A 22,519-nucleotide genomic window follows, 5' to 3' on the forward strand; every position below is an offset into this window, starting at 1 on the left:
ATATATGACGAGCTCCTACAAATCAATAAAAAAGATAATAAAGCACGTATAGAAATGGGCAGAGAACTAAAGGAAAGCACACGCATAATGTCCTCCCGGGAGGAATGGCGCTGAAATGACACCTTGCCGCCTGGGGAAGACGGCAGTCGGCGGGTCCTGTGCTGGGAGGCTTTCGGTATGAGCTGGCACGGTTCCCAAGGAGCCAGCTGACCGTGTCTCCAAATGAGACCTGATGACACTTCTGAGCGTACTGTCACATGTGTGCTGCAGCCCATGCAGCTACTCACTGTGGCATTACGGTGACATGACTGTGACAAGCCAGAATGGCCATCCGTGGGAGGGTGCTGGGACAAACGCCGGCCCGCCAATGTGGCTGACACAGTTAGCAGGCGTGTGGCTGTGAGACAGGGAGGAGGCACTGTCTGGACTGACCTGACGCTGAGTCAGTGCCTCTCCAACAGGGTCCCCCCCCTCCGCCCTTCCTGCTACATCCTGGTCTCATGCAGCACCCCCCAAAGGGGCCCTTCAAACGGGCCTGCCTGCTTTTCATGGAGACGATGCTCCGCTCTGCGTAGATGCGACACCGTCATCAGCTGGATGCTGAGCTGGGCTCTGTCCTCGGGTCTGCACGGAGCATGCGGGGGTGCTCGGGGGGCATGCCACAGGAGGGAGGTTCACCGAGTACAGGAGCTTCACCAAGCAGAGGAGAGCAACTGGAGAGCAACCACGGTGTCCTCAGTGGCCCAGGAACACACGCGCTCGCCTACCTGGAGTCGAGTCATCCTGGGAGGTGAGGCCAGAAGGGCTGGAGCCCAGGTCCAGTAACTTCCACGTGTCCTGGAGGGAGCTGCTGGCAAGTGACGAGGACCTTTGGGTGTGGTGTCCATTGTCCTGGTGGAATTCTTGAGCCTGGTGTGGCTTTGGGGACTGGTTTTCTTTCTGACGAGTTGATCTGCAAGTCACTGTGGAGACCTCGTGTGGCTTCTGTAAAAGGTAGAAATGACAGTTATCCTTGGAAGCACTCTCCCTCCAACACAGAGGCAACAGGGCTCCCTACCCATCTGAGCAGGTGACAGGCCTTTGTGGTGAGCCCTCAAGGACATGAGAGGAAGGTCACTGGAGGCAGGCCGTGTGCCCGTGGCTGGGGGCTGCCGGTGTGCCACCAGCTGGGGTCCCTTGGAACTCAATGCAGGGATGGCAGAGGCAAGGCCGTCAGGACGCGCTGGGGTCTGGAGGGACGGGCGAGAGGGTGAGGCCAGTGTGCCACAAAGAAGGGCCACTGTGGGGCCTGGCTCCCACCACCACCTCATTGTCTGGCTGGACCCTTCTGCTAACACTACAGCACCGTCACCTACATGAAGGTCTGGTGACCGAGATGGCACTCAGGGTAATGGCCTTCTCCTGTGACACCAAGCATGGCATTCCCGAGGGTGGTCCCCACACTGAGACGTGGCATAAACACACAGCACCAGGGTACAGCCTGGCCCTGCCGTGCCCCCCTCTGTACCCCCCTCTGTACCCGCACCGGCTCCGCCTTGCCCGCTGCACAGCCTCTCCAAGCATCGATTCTACGGACTGTCTGAGCCACGTGGGGCCGGCTCTTTGCTGCGCTGTCGCAGAAACCATCCTCCTTCGTATTCTTGGCGTCCTGCCGTGGACATTTAAATAAGGAATTCAGTGTCCACGGTTGTCCACTGGGCATTTTACTGAGTCTTCACTCAAGATTAGAAGAAACACTTTTCCCAAGTTGCTGGTACTGGGAAATTAGTCCACTTGGTGACAAGCCAAAAGGGAGGGACATGCACTGTCCAGCGGCCAGGATGAACTTAGCCCCACCCCGCCACACTTCTCACACCAGGCTCCTGCCCTTGTCCACCGGCCCCCTGCACAACGGAGCTTGTGGCCACTCCCACCTCACTAACAGCAGCTCAGAACTCATGTCACCTCATGCTATAACAGGCCCTCTGGCTCGCTTTTATTTCCATCCGTTTAAAATAAACTGAAAGGACAAACTACATACGGGGAGACTGTATTTGCAAAACATCCCACAGATGAAGATTAGCATCAAGACTGTAAGCCCCCATATCCCTTGAAACTGCACAGACGCCTGATCCGTGAGGGTGGAAGTTTCCAGTTGTACTGAAATGCTCCTGAAGAACGAAAAGTGAGGAGGCTCCCAAGGCAGAAGCACACGACCCAGGCTGAGGGGACACTGCTGCCCCTGCGAGGACCTGCAGTGCATATACGCCCTTAACCAGAGCGTGGTGTCGGACGGAGGGAGGCTGACGGCACACTCGCAGGAGCCAGGTCCCCGGACGGGCACTGGCAGAACTCAGCACCAGTCCTGGGCACCATCTCAGCAAATCAGGAGCAGAAAGAACTTGTTTAAACTGACGAAGGGTCTGCACGAGGCTGGACTTAGGTCCAAATGTGAAACTGCTGATATATAACTACTTTGAGCCACAAAAATGGCAATTTTGTGTGGATCGACAGAAGACCAAAACCTATGGCAGAAGCTAAACTGTGTGTGGGGGGGTCATTCTCTGAACAGGATACAGTGGGGGTGCCAGCCACCAGCCTCTGTGCTGCAGCGTGTCCTGGCCAGGCAGCAGGGTACAGCCTGGGGGGCGGGGCGGGCCCTCCCCACAGAGCCACGTCTGTCAGAGTACAGAACCCAGGTGACCATGGGGGCGCGCATATTAGCATCAGTTTGTTCCGCAGAGCTGGCAGATGAAATCATTCTAGAAACGTCCGCTGTGTTCCTAACAGCCACCATGGCTAGAACATGTAAGTTGGAAGGACTGGCACAGCCATCAAATGGACTAGGCAAACCACAGCTCCCAGGCCAAACCCCACCTGCCCCACTGCTTGTGCAGCCCAGGAGCTGAAAGTTTTTATATTTTTAAACAGTTGGAAAAATCAAAAGAAAAAGAATATTTCACAACACGAAAATTATAAGAAACTAAAATGTGAAGATCCATGAAGCTCACCGGTGCGGCCAAGTCCATCTGGCCACGGTCCGCCCGTGGCCGTGTTCAGGCTGGACGCGACTTGATGTGTCCAACAGGGGCTGCACAGCCCTTAAGGGGGAGAACAATTGCTGTCTGGCTGGTTGCAGACACAGTCTGCCAACCCCTGAACTAGGATGTGTGTCTGCATGGACACAGCTCAGACACGTTATGGTGAAAGAGAGCAGGTGTGCAGAAAGGTGTGTGCACAGGCAGACACGACTTACAACGGCTTTTCAACTGTCGCTCAGAGACACCAGCCTCAGCCAGTCTGAAGGGGTGGGAGGGAGTATGGTAGAGCACTACAGCGGCTTTGACTTTCCAACATTTACTTAGTAAGTTGGATGGTATTCACACAGGTGTTCTTTGGATCTTCTTAGAGTCTAAAATATTTATTTAAAAAAAATCAGTGCATAAATAACACTATCTACCCAGTAAAGATTAAATGAGAGAGAATAGCCAACAGAACTTGGTAAAGGAACAGAAACAAGGGCAAGCTTGTTACATATATTTGTAATGTGATTTGTAAAAACATGACAACTTTGAAGCAGAAGCATGACTGCCTGGAACGCTGTGGGAAATCAGCGCATAGCCCGAGCCCTACAATCCTGCAGCGTCAATCCCACAGACCAAGGCCCACCGGCCGGCTTCTCCAACTGTCAGTGCCCTGGAAGCCACGGAGGGCAGAAGACCTGTTCTGGCTGAGGGACACTCACGCACACAGGCACACGTGCACGCACACAAGGCACACGTGCACGCACACAAGGCACACGTGCACGCACACAGGCACACGTGCACGCACACAGGCACACGTGCACGCACACAAGGCACACGTGCACGCACACAAGGCACACGTGCACGCACACAGGCACACGTGCATGCACACAAGGCACACGTGCACGCACACAGGCACACGTGCACGCACACAGGCACACAAACGTGCACACACAGGCTCACACTCATACACACACGAGGTCTGAAAACTAAGTTCGCGAGCTCGTTGCAACAACGTTGCTCACCTTTTTTGACATCAGAGAGATTATTCATTATGATTTTGTACCAACTGGACAAACAGTGAACCAAATTTACTATTTGGAAGTGCTGAAAAGGCTGCGTGAAAAAGTTAGATGACCTGAGCTTTTCACCAACAATTCATGGCTCTTGCATCACGACAATGCACCAGCTCACACGGCACTGTCTGTGAGGGAGTTTTTAGCCAGTAAACAAATAACTGTATTGGAACATCCTCCCTACTCACCTGATCTGAACCCCAGTGACATCTTTCTTTACCCGTAGAGAAAGGAAATATTGAAAGGAAGACATTTTGATGACATTCGGGACATCAAGGGTAATACGACGACAGCTCTGACAGCCATTCCAGAAAAAGAGTCCCAAATTGCTTTGCAGGGTGGACTAGGCACTGGAATCAGTGCACAGCTTCCCAAGGGGAGTGCTTGGAAGGTGACTGCAGTGATACTCAGCAATGAGGTATGTGGCAGTTTTTCTAGGATGAGCTCGCGGACTTAATTGTCAGACCTCATATGTGCACACATATACACCCACACATGTGCACACACAAGTGCTGGACCGACTGAGGTCATGGACAGGCTGCTTGACAGAGAACGGCTAAAAAGGGGTGGCTGGCAAAATGTGAATATTAAACTCTAGGGCTGTATGAACGCTGTTTCCTGACTTTGGTAATTTACTATAACTATGTCAGGGGGTGTACTTATTTTTAGACATAAAGGGGTTCCATGTCTGAAACCTACTTTGAACTGGCCCAGGATAAGATCTGTCTGTCTGTCTATCTGTCTGTCATCGCTCCCTCTCTCTCCATCGAAAATGTGGGGGAGGCAGAGGGAGCGAAGAGAGAGAAGATAAAGCAAACGTAGCGATAAGTTAACAACTGGTGGGTTTAGGTGAAGGGCCATGTGCTATTCTTGCAACATTGTGCAAACTTTAAATTCAAAATAAAAAATTAATTAAAAAAATAAGCAAGAGTATCAATTTGTAGCACATGATAAAAATGTGAACTCCAAGTCAGTGAGGAAAAGGGTATTGTGACAATTAGTAAATAGAACAACCGGGAAAATGAGTGACTATTAACCTAAACTCAGAATAGAGAAAAATGCGTTAAGCCAAAAAGCAAAATAAACCGTCACAGCAGACTGACAGTTCATTAGAGTAAAAAAAAAAAATGTTGCCTGTAGATTTAAGAAAAATTAAAAATTAAAAAGCAAATCACAAGTTTGAGAAAGATTTAGAACAGACAAGTAGCAATTTCCTTTATCTAGAAAGAACTCTTATAAACTAACAAGAAAAGTACAAACACACCAGTAGAAAAATAAGCAAAGAATAAACAAATGGGAGATAAATAGATTGAAAACTTTAATACCACTAAGGATACAAGACATTTTTAAATGATGCAATTTTTTAAACCTACCATATTGGGGAATATTTCAAAAAAGAACAGCGGAGTGGGTAGAGCTATAGTCGAACATATGTCTGATATGATTTGTAATGTAAACAACAGCAGAAACAGACTGAAATGTTATTGGTAACTACGTTTGGGTGCTCAAAATTGGAGGCTTTTAAAATTGTGTTGACTGTATTTTGAAGTTCCTGTAATGAAAATGTGATACTTAAGCAACTAGTCCAAAGTTATTAAAATACGTTTTTCAGACAAAGGAGTGTTACCTGCGCTGTGCAGTGGGGCTGCAGCTGTCCCACAGGCAGGCCGCGATCCGTGGGCGCCTGGGTCTTGTCACCTGGGGTGCGGGTCTCGCAGCCAGGCAGCGGGTGACGTGGTTTCCCTGGAAACAAGATGAGGGAAAGCGTTTGCTCTCTGTGTGCACATAACTTCCGATTTCTCTCATACACACTACAAACACTCAGGAACAGCTTGTCCCTCTTGAGAACCACAGTCCCTCTGTGCCCGCGAGCTGGAGCTCGGGTGGACAACTGTGAAGGGTATGCGCGCCCCGCATAGCTCATGACACACACAGACAACTTCCCACAGCTGTGTCGACAGCCTCACACAGCTTCTCAAAGGGGTGGAAATGGGCTCCTTCATCAACAGACTTGAGGACACACCTCGTGGCAGCAAAACATGGAAGCAAAGTGTAAGCCTGCAGTCAGCTGTGCACCGGGCTGTTCCCCACCTGCAGTGCGGATGGCCCACGGATGCACTCCAGCACCCAAAGAGTCGCGTACCTGGGGGGTGCCTGGAGCCAGGCCCCCACAGACGCCAAGGGATGGTGCTTGTGAGCAAGCTCGGCATTCTTTCTCAGAAACGGGGTGGGCATCCAGTGAGTCATGAACTCACCTGGGTCACATTACTGAAAAAGCCTGGAAATTGATCTTTAAGCTGACATACGGCAAGACACCTTTACTGCTGAGCAACATTTCTCAGGAACGAATCGGCTTGCTTACACACAAGCTTCCCGCCGACCCAGCTGGTTCTCTGTGGGTTGCGCTGTCGGTATTTACCAGACTGGATGCTGAAACAGAGAAACTTTCTAGAAGCCGACATCTCCACTCATCTGAAGACCGCGACCTGAACACATGCGTGTGATGGGCCTCTGAGTGGCTCTGCAGTGGGTCCTGCTGCCGTGGACCTCCTCATGTGGCCCTAAAGTAACAGTGGGTTTTTCCCAGTGATTCAAGGACATAGGAGGGACAGAACTTGGAAATAACTTCATTTTCCTCAGTTTACAACAGCTGAGTTTAAAAGCTATAAAATCAGAAGGTGCACAAACAGCCAACGAGCCCATGAGAAGACGCTCAGCATCATTGGTCACGTCAAAACCACAGGGAGACACCACTTCCCAGCACCAGGATGGCTGGCATCGCTAAGACAGAAAGGAAGTGTGGCCAGAGATGCGGAGAGATGAGAGCCCTCCCATTCCACCCGTGGGACGTGAACCAGTGAGATCGGCATGGACACTGGCCTCGGCCTGTCACACAGAGTGAGCGTGTGAGCTGGCAGGTCACCCCGAGGGATAGACCCAGGAGACCTGTAAACAGGTTCAAATGAGGACTCGCCCGAGCACGTTCCCAGCAGCGCTGTTCACAGTTGCCAGAGACAGAAACAAGCCAGACGGCCATCACTGGGGGGTGGACGGGCCGTGCACACACTGGAACAGCCTTGGCCATGAAGAGTGGAGCTCTGACGTGCTGCAACGTGGACGAGTCTCGAAAACACGTCACACAGCGTGGGGCTCCCTGTGCATGAAATGCCCACAAGTCCACCCTTGGGACAGAGCAGACTGCTGGTCGCCAGGAGCTGAGGCGGGGGGTTCGGGGTGGGCGGTGACTGCTGAGCAGAGTGTTTCACTGGGGATGAGAATATTCCGAAACCAGATGGTGGCAATGGTCACACAGCATCGCGAGTGTCACTGACAACACTGAACTGGACACATTAAAATGGTTTAAAAGTGACAGTTTGTTATATGGATTTGAGCAAACTTCAAAAAGGAATGCCAGTTTTAAGAAAAGCTATGAAATGTGTTCAAATCTTAGAAAGTCTGCCCAGTTTCGATGGGTTGTTCCGTCAGTTTGCTGTGACACCTTCACCTGCACTGTGCAGCTCGCTTTCTGCCATCTGTGTAATCTACCCAGTCTCGCCAGGATGATTTTCTTTCCTTTGTGGTTGTCTTTATTATGCTTGAATTATTAAAAATTAACAAAGCTCCTACAGGCAGGAGAGAGCCGAGGTTCCTGCAGTCAGAGCCTTTGTGTTTACTCTGAAACGCCTCCAAGGTGAGCAGACATCTGCGAGGCATCCACGGCCTGCAGAGCAGTGCTGGCCCGGTCCCGTGTCTGCCTCAGAATTTCTAGAAATGTAGTCGAGACAGACATGGGACTGTCGAGACCTCAGGACCAAGAGTGAACAGAACAGGACTTATCCCCTTGGGGCTGGAGGGGCTGACGAGGGCTGATGGCAGCTTCTGTTTGGAATGTTGTAGGTGTCGTCCTACAACAGAAGGAACCCTTTCCCTTTCCTCTAAACTGAAAGGAAGCATTTCTGAGTGCCACCTCGCTCTCCTCCCCCCACCCCCCCACCCCCCAGCCCTCCAGAACAAGGAAGCTCTTGCAGGGCACTTACTTCCCGGGAAATACAGTCATGTGCCTGGGCTCAGTGACAATATGGCTTGTTTTCACCAGGACTTGACTGGAAACGGCGATTATGCAACCAAGGCTCTGCCAGATTAGAGAATGACACGTGTCTGACTGTGGGCACCTGGCACCCATGAGGAGCTGTGCTTGTCTTGATGGAGCCAGGGCAGCTGCCAACACAGTGTCAGGATCACATCCTGGCAGGTCCGGGACCCTCAGAATACTTTGAAAACCTCGGGAGGAAATAGGAATTTGCTCAGTCACCCAGCAAATGAAACCTGGTGAGTCCTGGACTCCCAGCTCCAGGACAACAAAGAATCTGTTAAATGTCCAACCCGGAATCCACACGGAAACTTCTAGCAGAGCAGACTCCGGAGGGCCGACATGGCCAGTGAATGCTCTGAGGACGCCCAAGGAAGTAAGCAGGCCGACAAGACCAGACTTGTTTTGGGATCAAAACTAATCTTTCTTTGAAATTATTCTTTATCAAAAGCAGAGAAACTGTAGGGAAAATTGTGGCCTCACCCACAGCACACCCTGGAGCTGTCAGGCCTCTGGCACTTCACAGACACGCCTGGACAGCCAACCCCGCCTGTCCTCCCCCCTCCCCCAAGAACTAGTTCTGCTCCCATGTGCATCTGCAACTCAATTCCTTTACTCTATATAAACTTGTGCTTTTCTGAGTTTTCCTTGGAACTGGTTGTGACATCTGACTGGTCCCCTCACTGACGACAGGAGAAAATCCTCAACACGTACTCATTCCCATAACTGTGCGAGAGCCACGTTTTACCTCCTTCTGAAAATTATCTGGTTAAAGAAATAGTACTAAACGTTATCACACGTCAGACAGGAGCTGCGTCCCAGGGGCTGAGGAGCTGTAACTGTCAGGCACCTTTCTACCCCGGATGACACGGCCTGAGAACCGACACGACCCTGTGGTGAGGGGAGACAGACAGGTACAGGAACCTACTTCTCAGCCATTGAAGTCAACAAGTAGAAATAAATTCAGAAAGAATGTTAATAAGTACGGACAATAAGACGTACTTAATAGAACTGCTTAATAGAACAGAATCAAAAGCAGAACTCAACACAGGCTTAAAAATAACTACAGAAATGTGGAAACTCTCCTAAAAACTCGAGTGAAAGAGAAAACGAGCCCCAACCGCAGAACATCTAGAAGCTAATCGCAGGGTAACAGTATCTCGAAGCTTCTGGGACGGCCAAAGTGAAACTTGGATGGAAAAGTCACACCTTAAAGTTGTACTAAACGAGAAAGAATAAACATTAAAGAAATCCAGAAAAGCACAATGAAGCCCTCGGAAAGGACGAAATAGAAAGTGCAGGTAAGAACAGGACCCCACCCATTGGCTCAGCTGCCCCTGGGGAAGCTGCTGGAAGGCAGCAGAGACAGAAATTCCTCTCACACCTTAAGAAGCAAGTCCGAGTGTCCAGTAAGATCTCCAGAAGAGACTGGAAAGAAATGGGAAGGAGAGTATTTAAAGCATTTAAAGAATGAATGGTTGAGATTTAAACCATGGAAAAAATAATCGCAAGTCATAAGATTTAAAAACCACACTGATTCTAGAATCGGATAAGTTACAGCAAAGCACCACCCTGAGATAGGGGACAAAGGGAGGAGAGATGGGGGCGGCCAGAGGACAGGTCCCTGCGGAGGTGGCGCTGTTCCCTCCCACACAGCCCTCAGGCCAGCCTGCCGACTTCTCTGAGGACAGTGGAGCACGGGTTTCTTTACAAAGTTGTAAGAAAACGCCAACACCGAGTTTTATTTTGTGGACGAAAATGGGGTTCTATGGAAAGTAACCTCCCAAGGGGATCTGATCACAGATGCCCCAGGCCTGTAACTCTGCCGGCTGGCCTGCCTTTCGGTGGATCCAGGCTCACACAGGCCTCTGCAAAGCCTCTTTCGGACTCTCCTCTTAAAGCGAGACCCCCCTCAGGAGAGCACAGGCCTGTTAACTCTCCTGTAATCCCTCCCCGAGGCTTTCCCCACCTCCAAGGAATCTCCCTCCCGTTCCTTCCTTCACTCCCAGGCATAAAAGAAGCTGCAAACTGTCATTTCTCGGCAGCATTTATCTCTTGCTCTTGCTTCCAGGCGTATCCTCTGTGCAGCTCAAATACATTTTTCTAAAAATTCTCTACAGGTTTGGACATTCTTACCTCCACAATTTCCAGCTAAGCCATCATTCTCAGTGCTGGCGGGTGCTGACATCAAGGGGCGGGAGTCTCAGTCACCCAATTCAAAAATGTGGCTGAAATCCCGCTTCTCTCAATGCACTTACAATGGGATTTTAGATGTTCATGTGTAATCATAGCAAGTTAAATGTAAATAAATGTTTTCTCCTTATGCCTCAATGCAGTGTTGGCTCTGCTGGCTAACCATTTTGAAAACATGAAGCGGGAATTCTAATTCACTGTTTTATCACATCTTTTCTAGATGAATCAAAAATTCAGCAGGAAAATGACATGATAATGAAATACAAATGGCACACACTCATCAAAGAAATACAAATTAAGACAATGAAATATTTTTACCTAAGTAGATAGGCAAATAACTCCTAACAAATACGTAGTTTGTGAGCTGTGGTCAGAAAGGCACTTTTATCTACAGCCGTAGCAATGCAGGGTCACTCCCTCTCTGGAGGGCGGTTTCATGCACTCAATACTTTGACATCCCAAGAAGGTGTCACAGAGGGTGTCTGTGTGCCTGGACACTGCAGAACTGCTGGCAGAACAAACGACACCGGTGTACGATGTCGCCTCTGAAAGGAGCCAGCCATGGTAATGACCTCAAAATGTGCACAATGGGCCGTTCAGTGAGAAAGCATCAGAGGGGTTGGGGGGGCCAGCGGGGTGCGAGGGAGCCTGTGAGCATGCACACAGACACCCTGGGGGACAGATGAGAGGCTCTAGTCGGTTGTGCTTCCCTGTACAAATTAATACTTCTCATAGTGAGCAAACAGCCTTTTTATAATCAGAAAAACAAAAATCTTTAAAAAATGTTAGGTATCAAAGGCTGCATACCATGTGATTCCAACCCTATGACATTCCAGCACAGACGTAACTAAGGAGACAGTAAAAGGATCAGGGGTTGTCGGGCTGGAGAGGGGGGGATGAATGGAGGGGGGTACACTTTCAGAGCAGTGAAAATACCCTCCATGACGCTGTAGTCGGGGGTACGTGTCACTATCCGTTTGTCCAAACCCATAGGATGTACAACACAGAGAATGACCCTAATGTCAGCTACGGACCCTGGGGGATGACGTGTCAGTGTAGGTTCATGTGCCATCTGGAGGGGATGTTGATAGTGGGGGGAGGGGATGGGAACTCTCTGTACCTCCCCTCAATTTTGCTGTGAACCTAAAACTACTCCCTTAAAAGTCTTTGTGAAAAGGGTTAGATATTAGAATTCTTAGACATGACGCTTTAAGGAGCCCCAGTTTCAGTCAGACCACAGAAATGCCAGGGGGCTCTGATTCTGGGAAGAGGAAGCTGGCAGGAGAAGGGCTCGGAAGGGACAGAGGTGACCGGAGCTGAAGTCCACTCAGCGGTGCGGTCTGCTCTGGCTTCCCCGTGGTCTTGGCCTGGACCCCATGGCAGGCGGCACGACGGTCTCTATCTCAGAGAGGGGCCACCATGTCACATGTCACCTACTGGAGCCAGCGCCACAGCCGTGTGCTTCCTCGTGATGGGCTGATGGAAACGTGGACGGGGACAGGCCCAGGTGGGTCCTGACACCTCCAGCCGCCCACACACTCCGTCTGAAGGCCTGGACCTGCATGGGAACCTGACGCTGGTCACTGGCAGTGTGGGATGGAGACCTGCCAGGCAGCACTGCTGCCAAGTGGTGAGGGGCAGCTCTGCCAGCTGCCCGCGGGGACAGGCTCTTCCAGAGGCAGACGGGTGAGGACACGGCTTGGGGCAGGTACAGGTGAACCCTGGGGTCTGCCCTGCCTGGCGGTGCTGGAACTGCCAGAGAAGCACCTGGAAACCAATGCAGACAGAGAGTGTGGCTTGGCCTTGGCTGTTAAATGATGACAAGACGCTCTGTCACAGGTGGTCACCATGCAGCACTCAGTGACTTCAGCCACACAATTTATGAACCAGACATCTTTCCAGAAAAATGTGGACAGACCAGTCTTGCCCAACATCTCTGCCATCTGGTCTAAACACTGGGACAGCTGAGTCCCACCGCCAGTGTGGCTCTGGGACGGCGGCTCCTGAAAGGAAGCACACGGAGCGGGTGGTGTGTTCACGAGCACAGCGAACCTCAGCAAACCCACACCTTTTCTTCCCACAGTCCTCTCCCCAACTGCCAAGAAATGGATGTTTCCTTCCAGCCTTCCGTGTGCGTGCGTGCAGCCACTTACACATGTGAACACACATGCACACATGCAGCCACTCAAAAATGTGTGTACACTCTTTCACATGCAGTCACACATGCAGCCACACTCACACATGCAGAGTCACACATGTGCAAACTCAGTCACTCACACAGTCACACACACGGACACACACCCCCTTGAGATGTCTGTTGATTCAAGTATGCTTGTCTGCAGGCTGCGTCTTGCACAGGACACGTCCAGGCTGAAGTACGCAGAGCAGTCAGCAGGCCAGGCTGGGCTGTGCTGAAATGATACAGAAAGTGAGAGCTTCTGAGGAACCTGGAGCTGCCGTCGGACCGTGTCTGGCAGAAGCATCATCCATACAGCTGGAACCAAACGGCGAAACCAGACCCCTTCACATGGAGTTTGAGAAGTGTGCAGACAGCTCCCTCCTGCTTCTCATGGCCGAGTGCGTTCCCAGGTCTGGACTCCAAGGCTCTAGGCAGACAGTGACATGTTCCCAGTCACTTTGTTACTGTAACAACAATGCTGCCAAGATCATAGATTTCTGGGAGGATTGCTGATTCGAACGGTGTGAACAGTTAAAGGTTGGACAGACGCAGCCCAATAGCTGTCCAAAAAAAGACTTCGCCAGGGAAGGTTCCTGGGTGTCCGTGTGCTCAACACCAGGCCCGGAGTCTTTCGTCCGAGATTTGAACCCGATGCTTAACCTGCCCTGATCAGGCTCTGGGTCAGGCTGCTGTCACTGCACCATCATCAGCTGAGTGGATTCCTCGTGGGACCTGCCATCCCCACAGGTCTGCAGACACCCATTTCAGGCACCGGTCCTTTTACGAGTGTGTGTCCAATGCTTAGCGAACATCCCCACGTTATAACTGTCTTTGTTTACGTGCCTCTCCCTTGGAGATGTTTTAAAAAGGAATGACATCAAATCTGTAGACCTTCCCCTTTCCCATGTCTGGGTGGCTTTCAAGTTTCTAACCTTATTTAGGCGGGACTTTCTCACCAATGAGGGAGGGTAAGTCCAGATGACCACACATCCCCACATCCCCCCACACCCCGAAGTCTGAGAAAATGAAGGGGAGGCCCCCCCCAGCGACCGGAGAGTGAGCTCACAGGCTCCCACGTGGACTCCATGAGAGAGACGACGCAGAGCTTTCTAGCAAAAGGTAACTGACTAAACTGATCCAGGAAGAGGCAGGAAACCCACCCAGACAAATCACCACAGAAAATGAAGAGTTCAGTCCGACATTCACAAAGGCACCAAGTACAGAAAGCTCTATGGTTGAGGGCTCACCAGCCTTCAGAGAAGGCTGTAAACTTCGTCAGCAGGGAATGACCTTCCTGTGACTGCTTAGCAGCCAGGGAGCAGGCCCGGTGAGAGGGGCTGCGAGTTTAGCCAGAGTGGGGGCCTAGCGCGCAGGAGTGGCAGGGGTCGCAAGCACCTGGCACCCAGTGGGAGAGGCTCCTCTACTGGGTGGGGAGGCTGGGGGGATGAGTGTGACACGGGGCTCAGGGCAGGCCACCCCAAAATATGCAGCTGATGTAAGAAACGTCCAAACCCATGGAGAATTTTTGTGAGTGCATTTATGCCCAAACTGATGCCAGTTGCTGGGAAGCAAGGTGTCCAAGGTTCTGTAGAGTGACAGCCTTGCAGTTTCTCTTACTCATTTGAGATTAAGGAGGGAAGGAAGGAAGATGACTGAGGGTAGCAGAAAGCATGCGGGGATCGGATTACAGGACAGACTCTTGCTCTGGAGGCTTCTTTCAAAGGCCTGTAACCTAGATGCACAGACAATGGTCAGGGCTGCTGGACAAGCCTTTTGCTGAAGAACTTACAGCCTGGGGTGGGACTCACCCACTTGCCCGCCCAGGGAGGAGTCTGTGGTCAGATCGCGGGCGAGGTTCCTTTCCTCAGGACCCCCTTTTTGTCCACAATGCCAGTTTGCACATTTTGAATTAAAGTTACTTAAGAAACAGCTGGTGCACAAAGGATCCTCTGACCACTTCTGTCTCCCTGAGAGCAGGAAATCAAAATCCTTGCATGACAGACAGGGGACTGGGCCCAGGGCTGTGTGCATTCCCCACGAATTAAGCACCCAAGCCTAAATTTCTTTGTCTTGTCAATCCCTCACAAATATATGGTTTCTTTATCTACAAAGTATAAAAATTGCCTGCTTTGGTCATTTCTTTAGGTTCCGCTTCTGTGATACCTCTGTAGGTACAAATTAAATTATTTTTTTCCTCCCGTCAATTTTTCTTGTGTCAATTTAATTCTTAAACCATCCAGAACTTTCCATCCCTATAGCTGATGCAATCTGCAGGACACCGGCAGGGCCGAGACCCTGGGCCTGGGACAACAGGTGGCACAAAGCAGGAACCCCTGCCCTGTCAGCCTCCCAGATCTCTGTCTTCAGGGTCCGGTGAGTCAAAAGTGGTGAGACTCTTTGCCTTTTTCTCTAAGTTTTGGTTAGCAGGAAGTGTTTGTGAAAGTTTCTTGGGCTAGCGACACTGGTCAGCTTGGTGAAGGATACTCTGGGTTTGTAGGTCTTTTCCCAGAGATGGTCACTGCTTGTCTCTGCTTATTATGCTGTTTGTCTCGTTCTGTGTCCTGAGAGCTCAGCTTGGTGACCAGTGAGAATATCCTCTCTGGCCTCCACCATCCAGAAGATGCACTTACAGGGGTGCATCTGGGGGCCATTCAGGTAGACTGGGGTTCCCAACATGAAGTCGAGCAGCACTCTCTCTGTTCTGCCCTGCCAGCTCCCCAGGGAGTAAGTGGGGTCCCTGCCCTTAGGGGCTTTTGTCGTCTCAACCTTCATCATCCATTAGTGCTGGAGAGATTCCAGTGCAGTCATGCCGGCCCGGGGCCACAAATGAGCGGGTTTGTGGCTGGAACAGCTCACAGTTTGAGGGAGACGAGAGACACCGCATGCATCCCACCATCCTGACCACCTGTATGACGAAGGTCTGTGCTGTCTCTGACTGTCTCTGGGGCGTGAACATTCAGGATCTCATGAGGGCTGCCTTATTTTGTACCCTCTTTGGGGATACATTTGTGTCCATGGTGAAGCCATAAAAGGCTTATTAGTTTGAATCACTATTGAGATGATGCTACTCGTCAACAGCGAGATGATGGATCCTTTAAATTGGAAAAACTTCTAAATGGAAAAAAAATTTTAGAGAGCTCCCATCCTAAAAAACTGTGAGTCTGGTGTGCAAACGTGGTTTGGTAACCATCTAGTTGGGGCCCCCAAAACACAGCCAGACAAACATGTGGGTTTTGCACCCCAGTTGCGGATATGGCAGGACAGGAAATGTGAGTTAAACTCTGTTGGTAGCTGGGATCCCACCAAACAGCTGTTGATTCTCAAGGAACTCACAACCTAGACCTACAACGGCCACTGTCAGGAACGACGCAATGTATTTAAAAAGCACCCTGAAAAGCAAGAGCTTCCAGACCAAACAGCTGGAGGAAGAGGACACCTGCTTCCACGGGCGTCAAGTGCCCTCAGTAGGCGGCGGGACGCCAGAACAGCCTCACCCAAGACTTGTGGTCCAAGGCCAGCAAAAAAGTAAAGCTGTCACAGCACCTAATGCAGAAGACTGCCCCTCCTCTCGGCTGAGCGGCCCTTCCTCTGGGGAGACAGCCCACTAGGCCACCTGAGGCCACACACCCCCTCGGTCGGGTCAAACGCCCAGCCAAGGGCTGTCACTGGAGAATTGCTGAGACCCAGGGAGGATCCTCAAACGTTTCTGTCAATGAACAACCTCCTGAGATTAATGGGTTTCAATGGATTTACTGTTATTTTTTTTTCCCCTTCTTCCACCTCTCCCCCCACTCCGGTTCACTCCGGTTCAAACCGTTGTTTCTCAGTCTAGTTGTGTAGGACACAGCGCCCTGGCCCCTGCGGGTATTATGAGCCTTGTGCTCCCCCCACTGCTGAGGCAGTCGGTCTCTGGTTGTCGGTCGGCCACTCACGGCACCACACAGCAGTACACGGCCACTTACACTGGCTGCCGACCACTCACGCTGGCCACCAGCCGCTCCTGGCCGCACACAGTAGCCCATGGCAGCTCACCGCAACTCAGCTCCAGGGAGAGCCATTGTTCACAATCTTAGATGTAGAGGGCGCAGCTCACTGGCCCATGTGGGAATCGAACCGGCAACCTTGGCGTTAGGCACACCAGGCTCCAACTGCCTGAGCCACCAGGCCGGCCCATATTTACTGCTATTTTAAAAACTAAAATAAAATAAGATGGGAGGCCACTGGTCTGAGTGAACGTCCAGAGCTGATGTTCAGAGCCTGGTAGGAATTTCTCTTAGGCCTTTGCCCTTGAACTAAACGCAACCGGAAAAATGGCAGTTAATCAACATGAAGATGGAAAGATGCTGAAGGGAGAGTCACAGGACTCGTCCAAACAAGGTGAAAAGTTTAAAATAGTGATTAAGAAATAGTCATTAATGCACTAGAACAAAGTGTGGATTACAGCACTACCTAAAGTTGGGAGGGCCAAAGGATCCCCAATGGTCCCCCCAATATTAAAGGGCCCCAAACAAGTCCACTCTATTTATCTGTTTGGAAACATTGTGAAGGCCAGGAAATAAACTTAGCAGCAGCCCCCGAGACGGCACCAGGGGTCGCTTTGCTGTCCCGCCAACAACTCCTACCCCCCAGGCCGCGCAGCCACCGCCCTGAGCACCTGCCTGAGCACCTGCTGTCCTCTGCAGGGTGTCCTGGACCCCCCACCACGAGGAACTCCTGTCCCCTGGAAGGGAACAACTCTTGTAAATTACAAAGCCCTTCGCTACCCTCCACTTCAGAAGATCCCACCAAATTTCCAGAGCAATTGGAAAGATTAATGGCCATTCCCAACCCCGCTCCTAGGGGCTGTTTGTCTGTCCCTCCTGCCATGACTGTCCTGTGGTTATCAGATGGCCGCACGGCCCCCAGAGCACCCTCCTCCAGTGAGCTCAGAAAGGAGCCATCAGAGGCCATCGTATGAGCATGCTGTGTGTCAGGACAGAACTCCCGACTCCCTCCGGATGGGAAACCTCCCCGACACACACAGCAGTGGAGTGGAGTGGGTGGATGGGTCAGCCTTGATGCTCAGCTAGAATCCAGTTCTGTGGGGACTGACAACAGCTGTCTTTGACTTGCAAATCTTTGCAAAACCAGACTTGCAACTCTGGAAGCAATTCAAAGTCCTGCCTGATACATTTCTCATTAAAGGGAAAAAGGGGGGGAGGGGCAGAGAAGGAAATATTTGGAAATTGGGAAATGAGAAATCTTAAAAATCTTATCCACAAATATTGGTAAAAAGAGCTTTGGCCTTCTGAGCAGGCGAACTTAACTTATTCCAACTACCACCAAAAATTGGATCCAACTGTTCTCTTATAACCTAGTGAGTTTTGTGCTACTATTACCCATCTAGTGACTAATTTAAAAAATGAGAGCTGTTTGCACCTGTGTGTGAGTCTATGTACATATGTGGTAGATGTGTGACATCTTTCTACCCCCGGATGGCACTGCTAACAGTAATTTGTAAAAGAGCTCTATTTAATTGGTTTAGAACTTACATAAAAATTCTCAACAAATACAGAAATTAACCCAAATGTTTTTTTCAAGTTAGCAGGATATAAAATAATCTTTGGTAAATAAAAGCTTAAGTTTGTTGGTTTAACTAAAATAGGCATGTTTTCAGAGTTATCAGAATCATCTATCATGCAGACATACAACTTTTATTCTACCTCGGTTATTAATCAAATAAGTTCATATTACCACTGTTACAAAATCTGTCATCCAGAAGAGTAGCTTGGGTGATAGCTGACTTTGTGTAATGTCTCAAAGTTTTCATGAGTATCTAAGTATGATTATGAAAATCAAATGAATTAAATATATGCAAATAAGATGAGTGTTGCCGAGCTTTTTTGCAGTTATTGTTCCCAGTGTTTACTTAAATAGTTTCCTAAGTCTCTTTGGTAACATACAACCTTAGGGTTTTCCTAAGTTAAAGGAAATGAAGAGAACGCACTAAATGTCTGGATCATTTCCAAGTACAGTAAAATAACAAACCATTAACTGCTGACCACAGGTTCACCTACTTTTGGCTTCCTTGTTACCGAGAAAGGGCAGAAATGGTGCATGTGCTGCTCTCCGCCACCTGGACCCCGTCACCCACTCGGACGCCCAACCGAACACAGTGCTTCTGTGTCAGCTCTTTGGCAGAGGACACACAGCCTTCCTGAGGGTGTGGGGAGGTGCAGTGAAATGATTTTTACGGTGTTGGCTCCGGTCAGGAGCCACAGAGACACAGAACGGCCTTTTGGCCACTGCTGCTTCAGCAATGGCCACAAAAGGGAAAAGTGTGCGCATCTGTTTTGAAGAGCGTCGCCGCCTTCCTGGGAACCAGCTCCTCTGAGGCAGGCAGCCTGCACATCTGCGGCCGACGGCCCCAGCCTAGGTCGCAGCAGAGACGCAGGCGGCCACAGCCAGCCTGGGAGCATGGCAGCCTTTGCTGCTCACGGTGCACATGGGCCGCCGGCCACGTCCTCACCTGTGGGTTTTCTCACCAGTGCTGCCAGCCAGCAGGTTCACGCACTCCCGCCCCAGACTAGGCCGCACCGCACCGACTCCTGACCCTGCTTCCCTCCACAGGGCGCCTCTGTTCTCTCTCCCGCCTTCCTCACCCTGCACCTTGGCAGCGGTTCCCTCCATTCCCCAGGGCATGGCGTCCCTGGCCGGTACCCTTGCTGGCTCACCTGCAGGCCGGCCTAGCTCGGCGCGGAGCCGGTTCCCCAGCTCCACCAGGTGCTCCTTCTCCAGGCGCAGGTGCAGGATTTTGCGGGCTGCCTCCTTCAGTTTCCTCTGGAGTCGCTGCACGGGCAGGGCCGGTGAAGGCTGCACCGCCAGGCCCTCGGTCCCCGCCGGTCCTACATCTGCCAGGCCCTGTGAACCAAACCCGCCGATGAGATGAGCCCCTCTATCTGGCAGTGGGGGTGCAATGCTCATCTCAAAACTGGCATCCCTGGGTGACAGATGCCATTCCAAAGGGACCACTGTCTGCAGGCATTAGCAGAGATGGACAACGGCCATGCACCCGATGCCTTTGACAAGTGGCATGAATGAGGCCCCTGAATCTCCCAGTCACATCCTGGGTCCTTCTCCTCACCCCCCAGTGTGCCTTTGTGTCTTTCCAGTGAGGACAGGAGGAGCCAGCTGGCAGTGCCCCCAGGGCCCGTGAGGCGGGAGCCCCTGGCATGAAAGGGGCAGGACAGGCCTGGCGGCAGCCTCCCTCCCTGTCTTCCTTCCCAACCCGCACTCAGCAGCTGGGGCGCCTCCCCCACTCCCCGCAGCCCACTCCTCAGCGTCTGTCCCTATCCTCCCGGCTCTGTCTGGGCACTTTCTCCACCTGCCATCTGTGTGGACTCTTTCTCAGCCACCGCAGGCCGGCCCCAGTTCCCCACCATCCTGACGACAGTGCGGAGAAAAAGCAGAGGCCAAGGGGGGAGGCAGCAGCACCTGGGGCTTCTGGGCCAGCACTCGAGTCCTGAGCACCCCATCCCCCAGTCCCGACCCCACCGCTGTCCTGGACGTCCTGGCCTGTGCCCACCAAATGGCTCCTACGCTGACGTGCCATCACACTTGGAGGCGTGTTTGGAGTGAGGTGGGGCGTGGAGAATAACAGAAAGGGAAAGAAGGATGGGGGGCTGTCTCTTCAGTCAGGGGCCCACGAGGGGCCAGTGGCATCCAAGGCCCTGAGGGAGCAGGACACTCCTGACCCTGTGAAAAGCCAGTGTGCCCTGACCTGGCGCCAGCACAAGAAACTGGCAGCCCGCTCTCCCTGTCCCTGCCCCTTCCCGAGGCACCTCTCCAGGCTGGCACGCGCGGTGCTCTCCCACGACCTGAGGCGCACTGACTGCCCACACAGGCTACTGTGGCACGTGGAAGGGGGCTGTGGCGGTGGGACCACGTAAGGGAGAGTCACTTGGTCCTGCAGCCCTGCAGCCCCATGCACCCAGCCAGCGACCTGTCTTCCCAGTGAGCGGGGCTTCCACCTGCTTGTCTCTCAGGGACGCAGGACATGAGTGGGGCCCCCGGGCCTGTGGAGGGGCTGGGACAGGCCTGGAGGAATGGGGGCTGGAGCTGGGCTCATGCGTAGGGGCCCCATACGCCTTCAACGGGCTGAGCCATGCCACCATGAAAGTGTCACAGCCTTCCAGGCGTGTCCAAGGGCAGCAGATGACTGGGGTGGGGGCTTGACCAGCCTGGTCCGCTGCAGGAACACACTGTACACTCACTCGTGTTCTCTTAAGTGAGGAAAGAACAATCCTGAAAACAGAATTTACAAACCTCAGAATGCCTAAGAGATTTCAGAGAAAACTCACTCTTCAAGAGCAGAGCTCCGTCCCCAAAGATGGCCCAGCACGAGCACAGGTGACACTGCCCCAGGCCTGTGATCCTGTACGGGCCATGTTCTCGTCTCAGTGGCTGCACACGGGGGTGGGGGGCTGCAGCCAGGGACCCCATGATCGTGGGCTCAGGTGGTTTTACTTTGCTAACTCCCCCCACAACAAAGGCGCGACAGTCACGAGAACCTGAGGCCCAGCTGAGACCGCTGAATGGCTACGTGCTTGGTCCCACCCTGTGCAGCTGTCCACCCCCACTGGTCCAGATGCCGACCAGAGCAATAGAGGGAGAGGTGTCTCAATGATCACCCTGTTCCCAAGGGTAGCGATTGACGGGCTCCACAGAGAAGTCCTGGAGGCTGAGGCCAGGACCAGAGCGAACCCCAAACGCAGGCGCAGACGGCGCTCTGTCAGGCTGCACCATGGTTCCCCAGTAGCCCCGGGCTTCCCTGGGGAGCCCACGGGAGGACCGAGAGCAAACACTGCCCCCCAGTGGACCCAGCGCGCCCTGGCCGTGTGCTCCTGAGGCAGCCCAGTCCGGTTCTGGTTTTCAGGACTGGGTGGAGTGGTAGGAGGAGGGGTGGCCCTCAGTTCTCTAGGGCTGGGGCGCTACAGACAAGGGAAACGTGCAAATGTGAACCTGGGGGCACCTAGCCGAGGGGGGTTCCCACTGTACCGAGGACCCCGACTTGGCTGGAGAAGGAGGGCGCTGGCTTCCACTTGGTGGAGTTTCAACCTTTCAGAGAAGCTGCAGGAAGGCACTGGGGGCTCCACACAGCCTGGCCAGGTGCGCGTGGCGGCCACTGGCCCATCACTACCTGCCCCTGAGCCGCTACACGGTAAGTTGAAGACACTGTCCTTTATGCCCAAATACTTCAGTCTGTACCTCCTGAAAACAGGGACATTGTCTTCATTACCAGTCATCAACCCTGGAGATTTAACATGGATCCGACACGATGACCCAGAGCACCATGCACCAAACGTGCACAACACCCTTCAGAGCTTGTTTTCCGCTGTCCAGGGTCCTGGGTCCAGCGTCCCCTCCACTCCCTAATTGGCACCCTGGGCCCGATGACTTCAGTGTGTCCCTCGGTTTGGGGTCTGAGGTCTCCTCGTGGTTACAGTTGGGAGTAAGGCTATGTCCCCGGTGTGGCCGGTCCAGAGGCCCGCAACGTCTGTCTGTCCCAGTGTCGGCGACGGGAGCTGACCCCTCGGCTAAGTGGTGTCTGCAGGCTGCTCCCTGGAAAATTACTGCTTTCCCTTGTAATTGAGACTTCACGCGTGGGACATACCGCATAAGGACCTGCTCCTAATTTTAGCCTGCAGTGCCAGTTTTCCAGGTGCATCGCCCTGGTATGTGCTGAGGCGGCTGTAAAGGGGCGCTTCCCTCTCCACATCTTTCTTCTTCAGTCTATTTGCATCAACACGGCCTCCTGAGCCCCGTTTCTTCAGTGGACTATGACCCTGACTCCAGGGCTGACTGGCCTGGATTCCTCGGGGCGGGGGGGGGGGGGGGGCCCTAGGCAGGTTCCTATGACCTCGTGTCACATCTCCATGCTGGTTCCTCTCAGCTGTGGGAAGTGCAGAAGCCAAGAGCTGGGACACGCGCACGCTTCTGT

General features: G+C 52.3%; 1 protein-coding gene across 9 annotated transcripts in view; it reads right to left on the reverse strand.

Moving 5' to 3' along the window:
• The window catches only part of CCDC57 (coiled-coil domain containing 57), an 85,490-nt gene that overhangs the window by 26,440 nt on the left and 36,531 nt on the right, over window positions 1-22,519 (reverse strand). For 2 of the 9 annotated variants that reach the window (XM_088788907.1, XM_019735521.3), the window contains 4 exons: window positions 19,254-19,440; window positions 5,706-5,821; window positions 1,520-1,648; window positions 768-984 (listed from right to left, as the gene is read on the reverse strand). In XM_088788907.1, coding sequence (XP_088645033.1) covers window positions 768-984; window positions 1,520-1,648; window positions 5,706-5,821; window positions 19,254-19,440 — 649 coding nt within the window. The other 7 variants (XM_074320965.2, XM_088788906.1, XM_088788908.1 and 4 more) reach the window with 6 other exon arrangements.

This window comes from Rhinolophus sinicus, chromosome 12, assembly GCF_057876585.1.
Source record: "Rhinolophus sinicus isolate RSI-liver-muscle chromosome 12, RSI-T2T, whole genome shotgun sequence".
Taxonomy (NCBI): domain Eukaryota; kingdom Metazoa; phylum Chordata; class Mammalia; order Chiroptera; family Rhinolophidae; genus Rhinolophus; species Rhinolophus sinicus.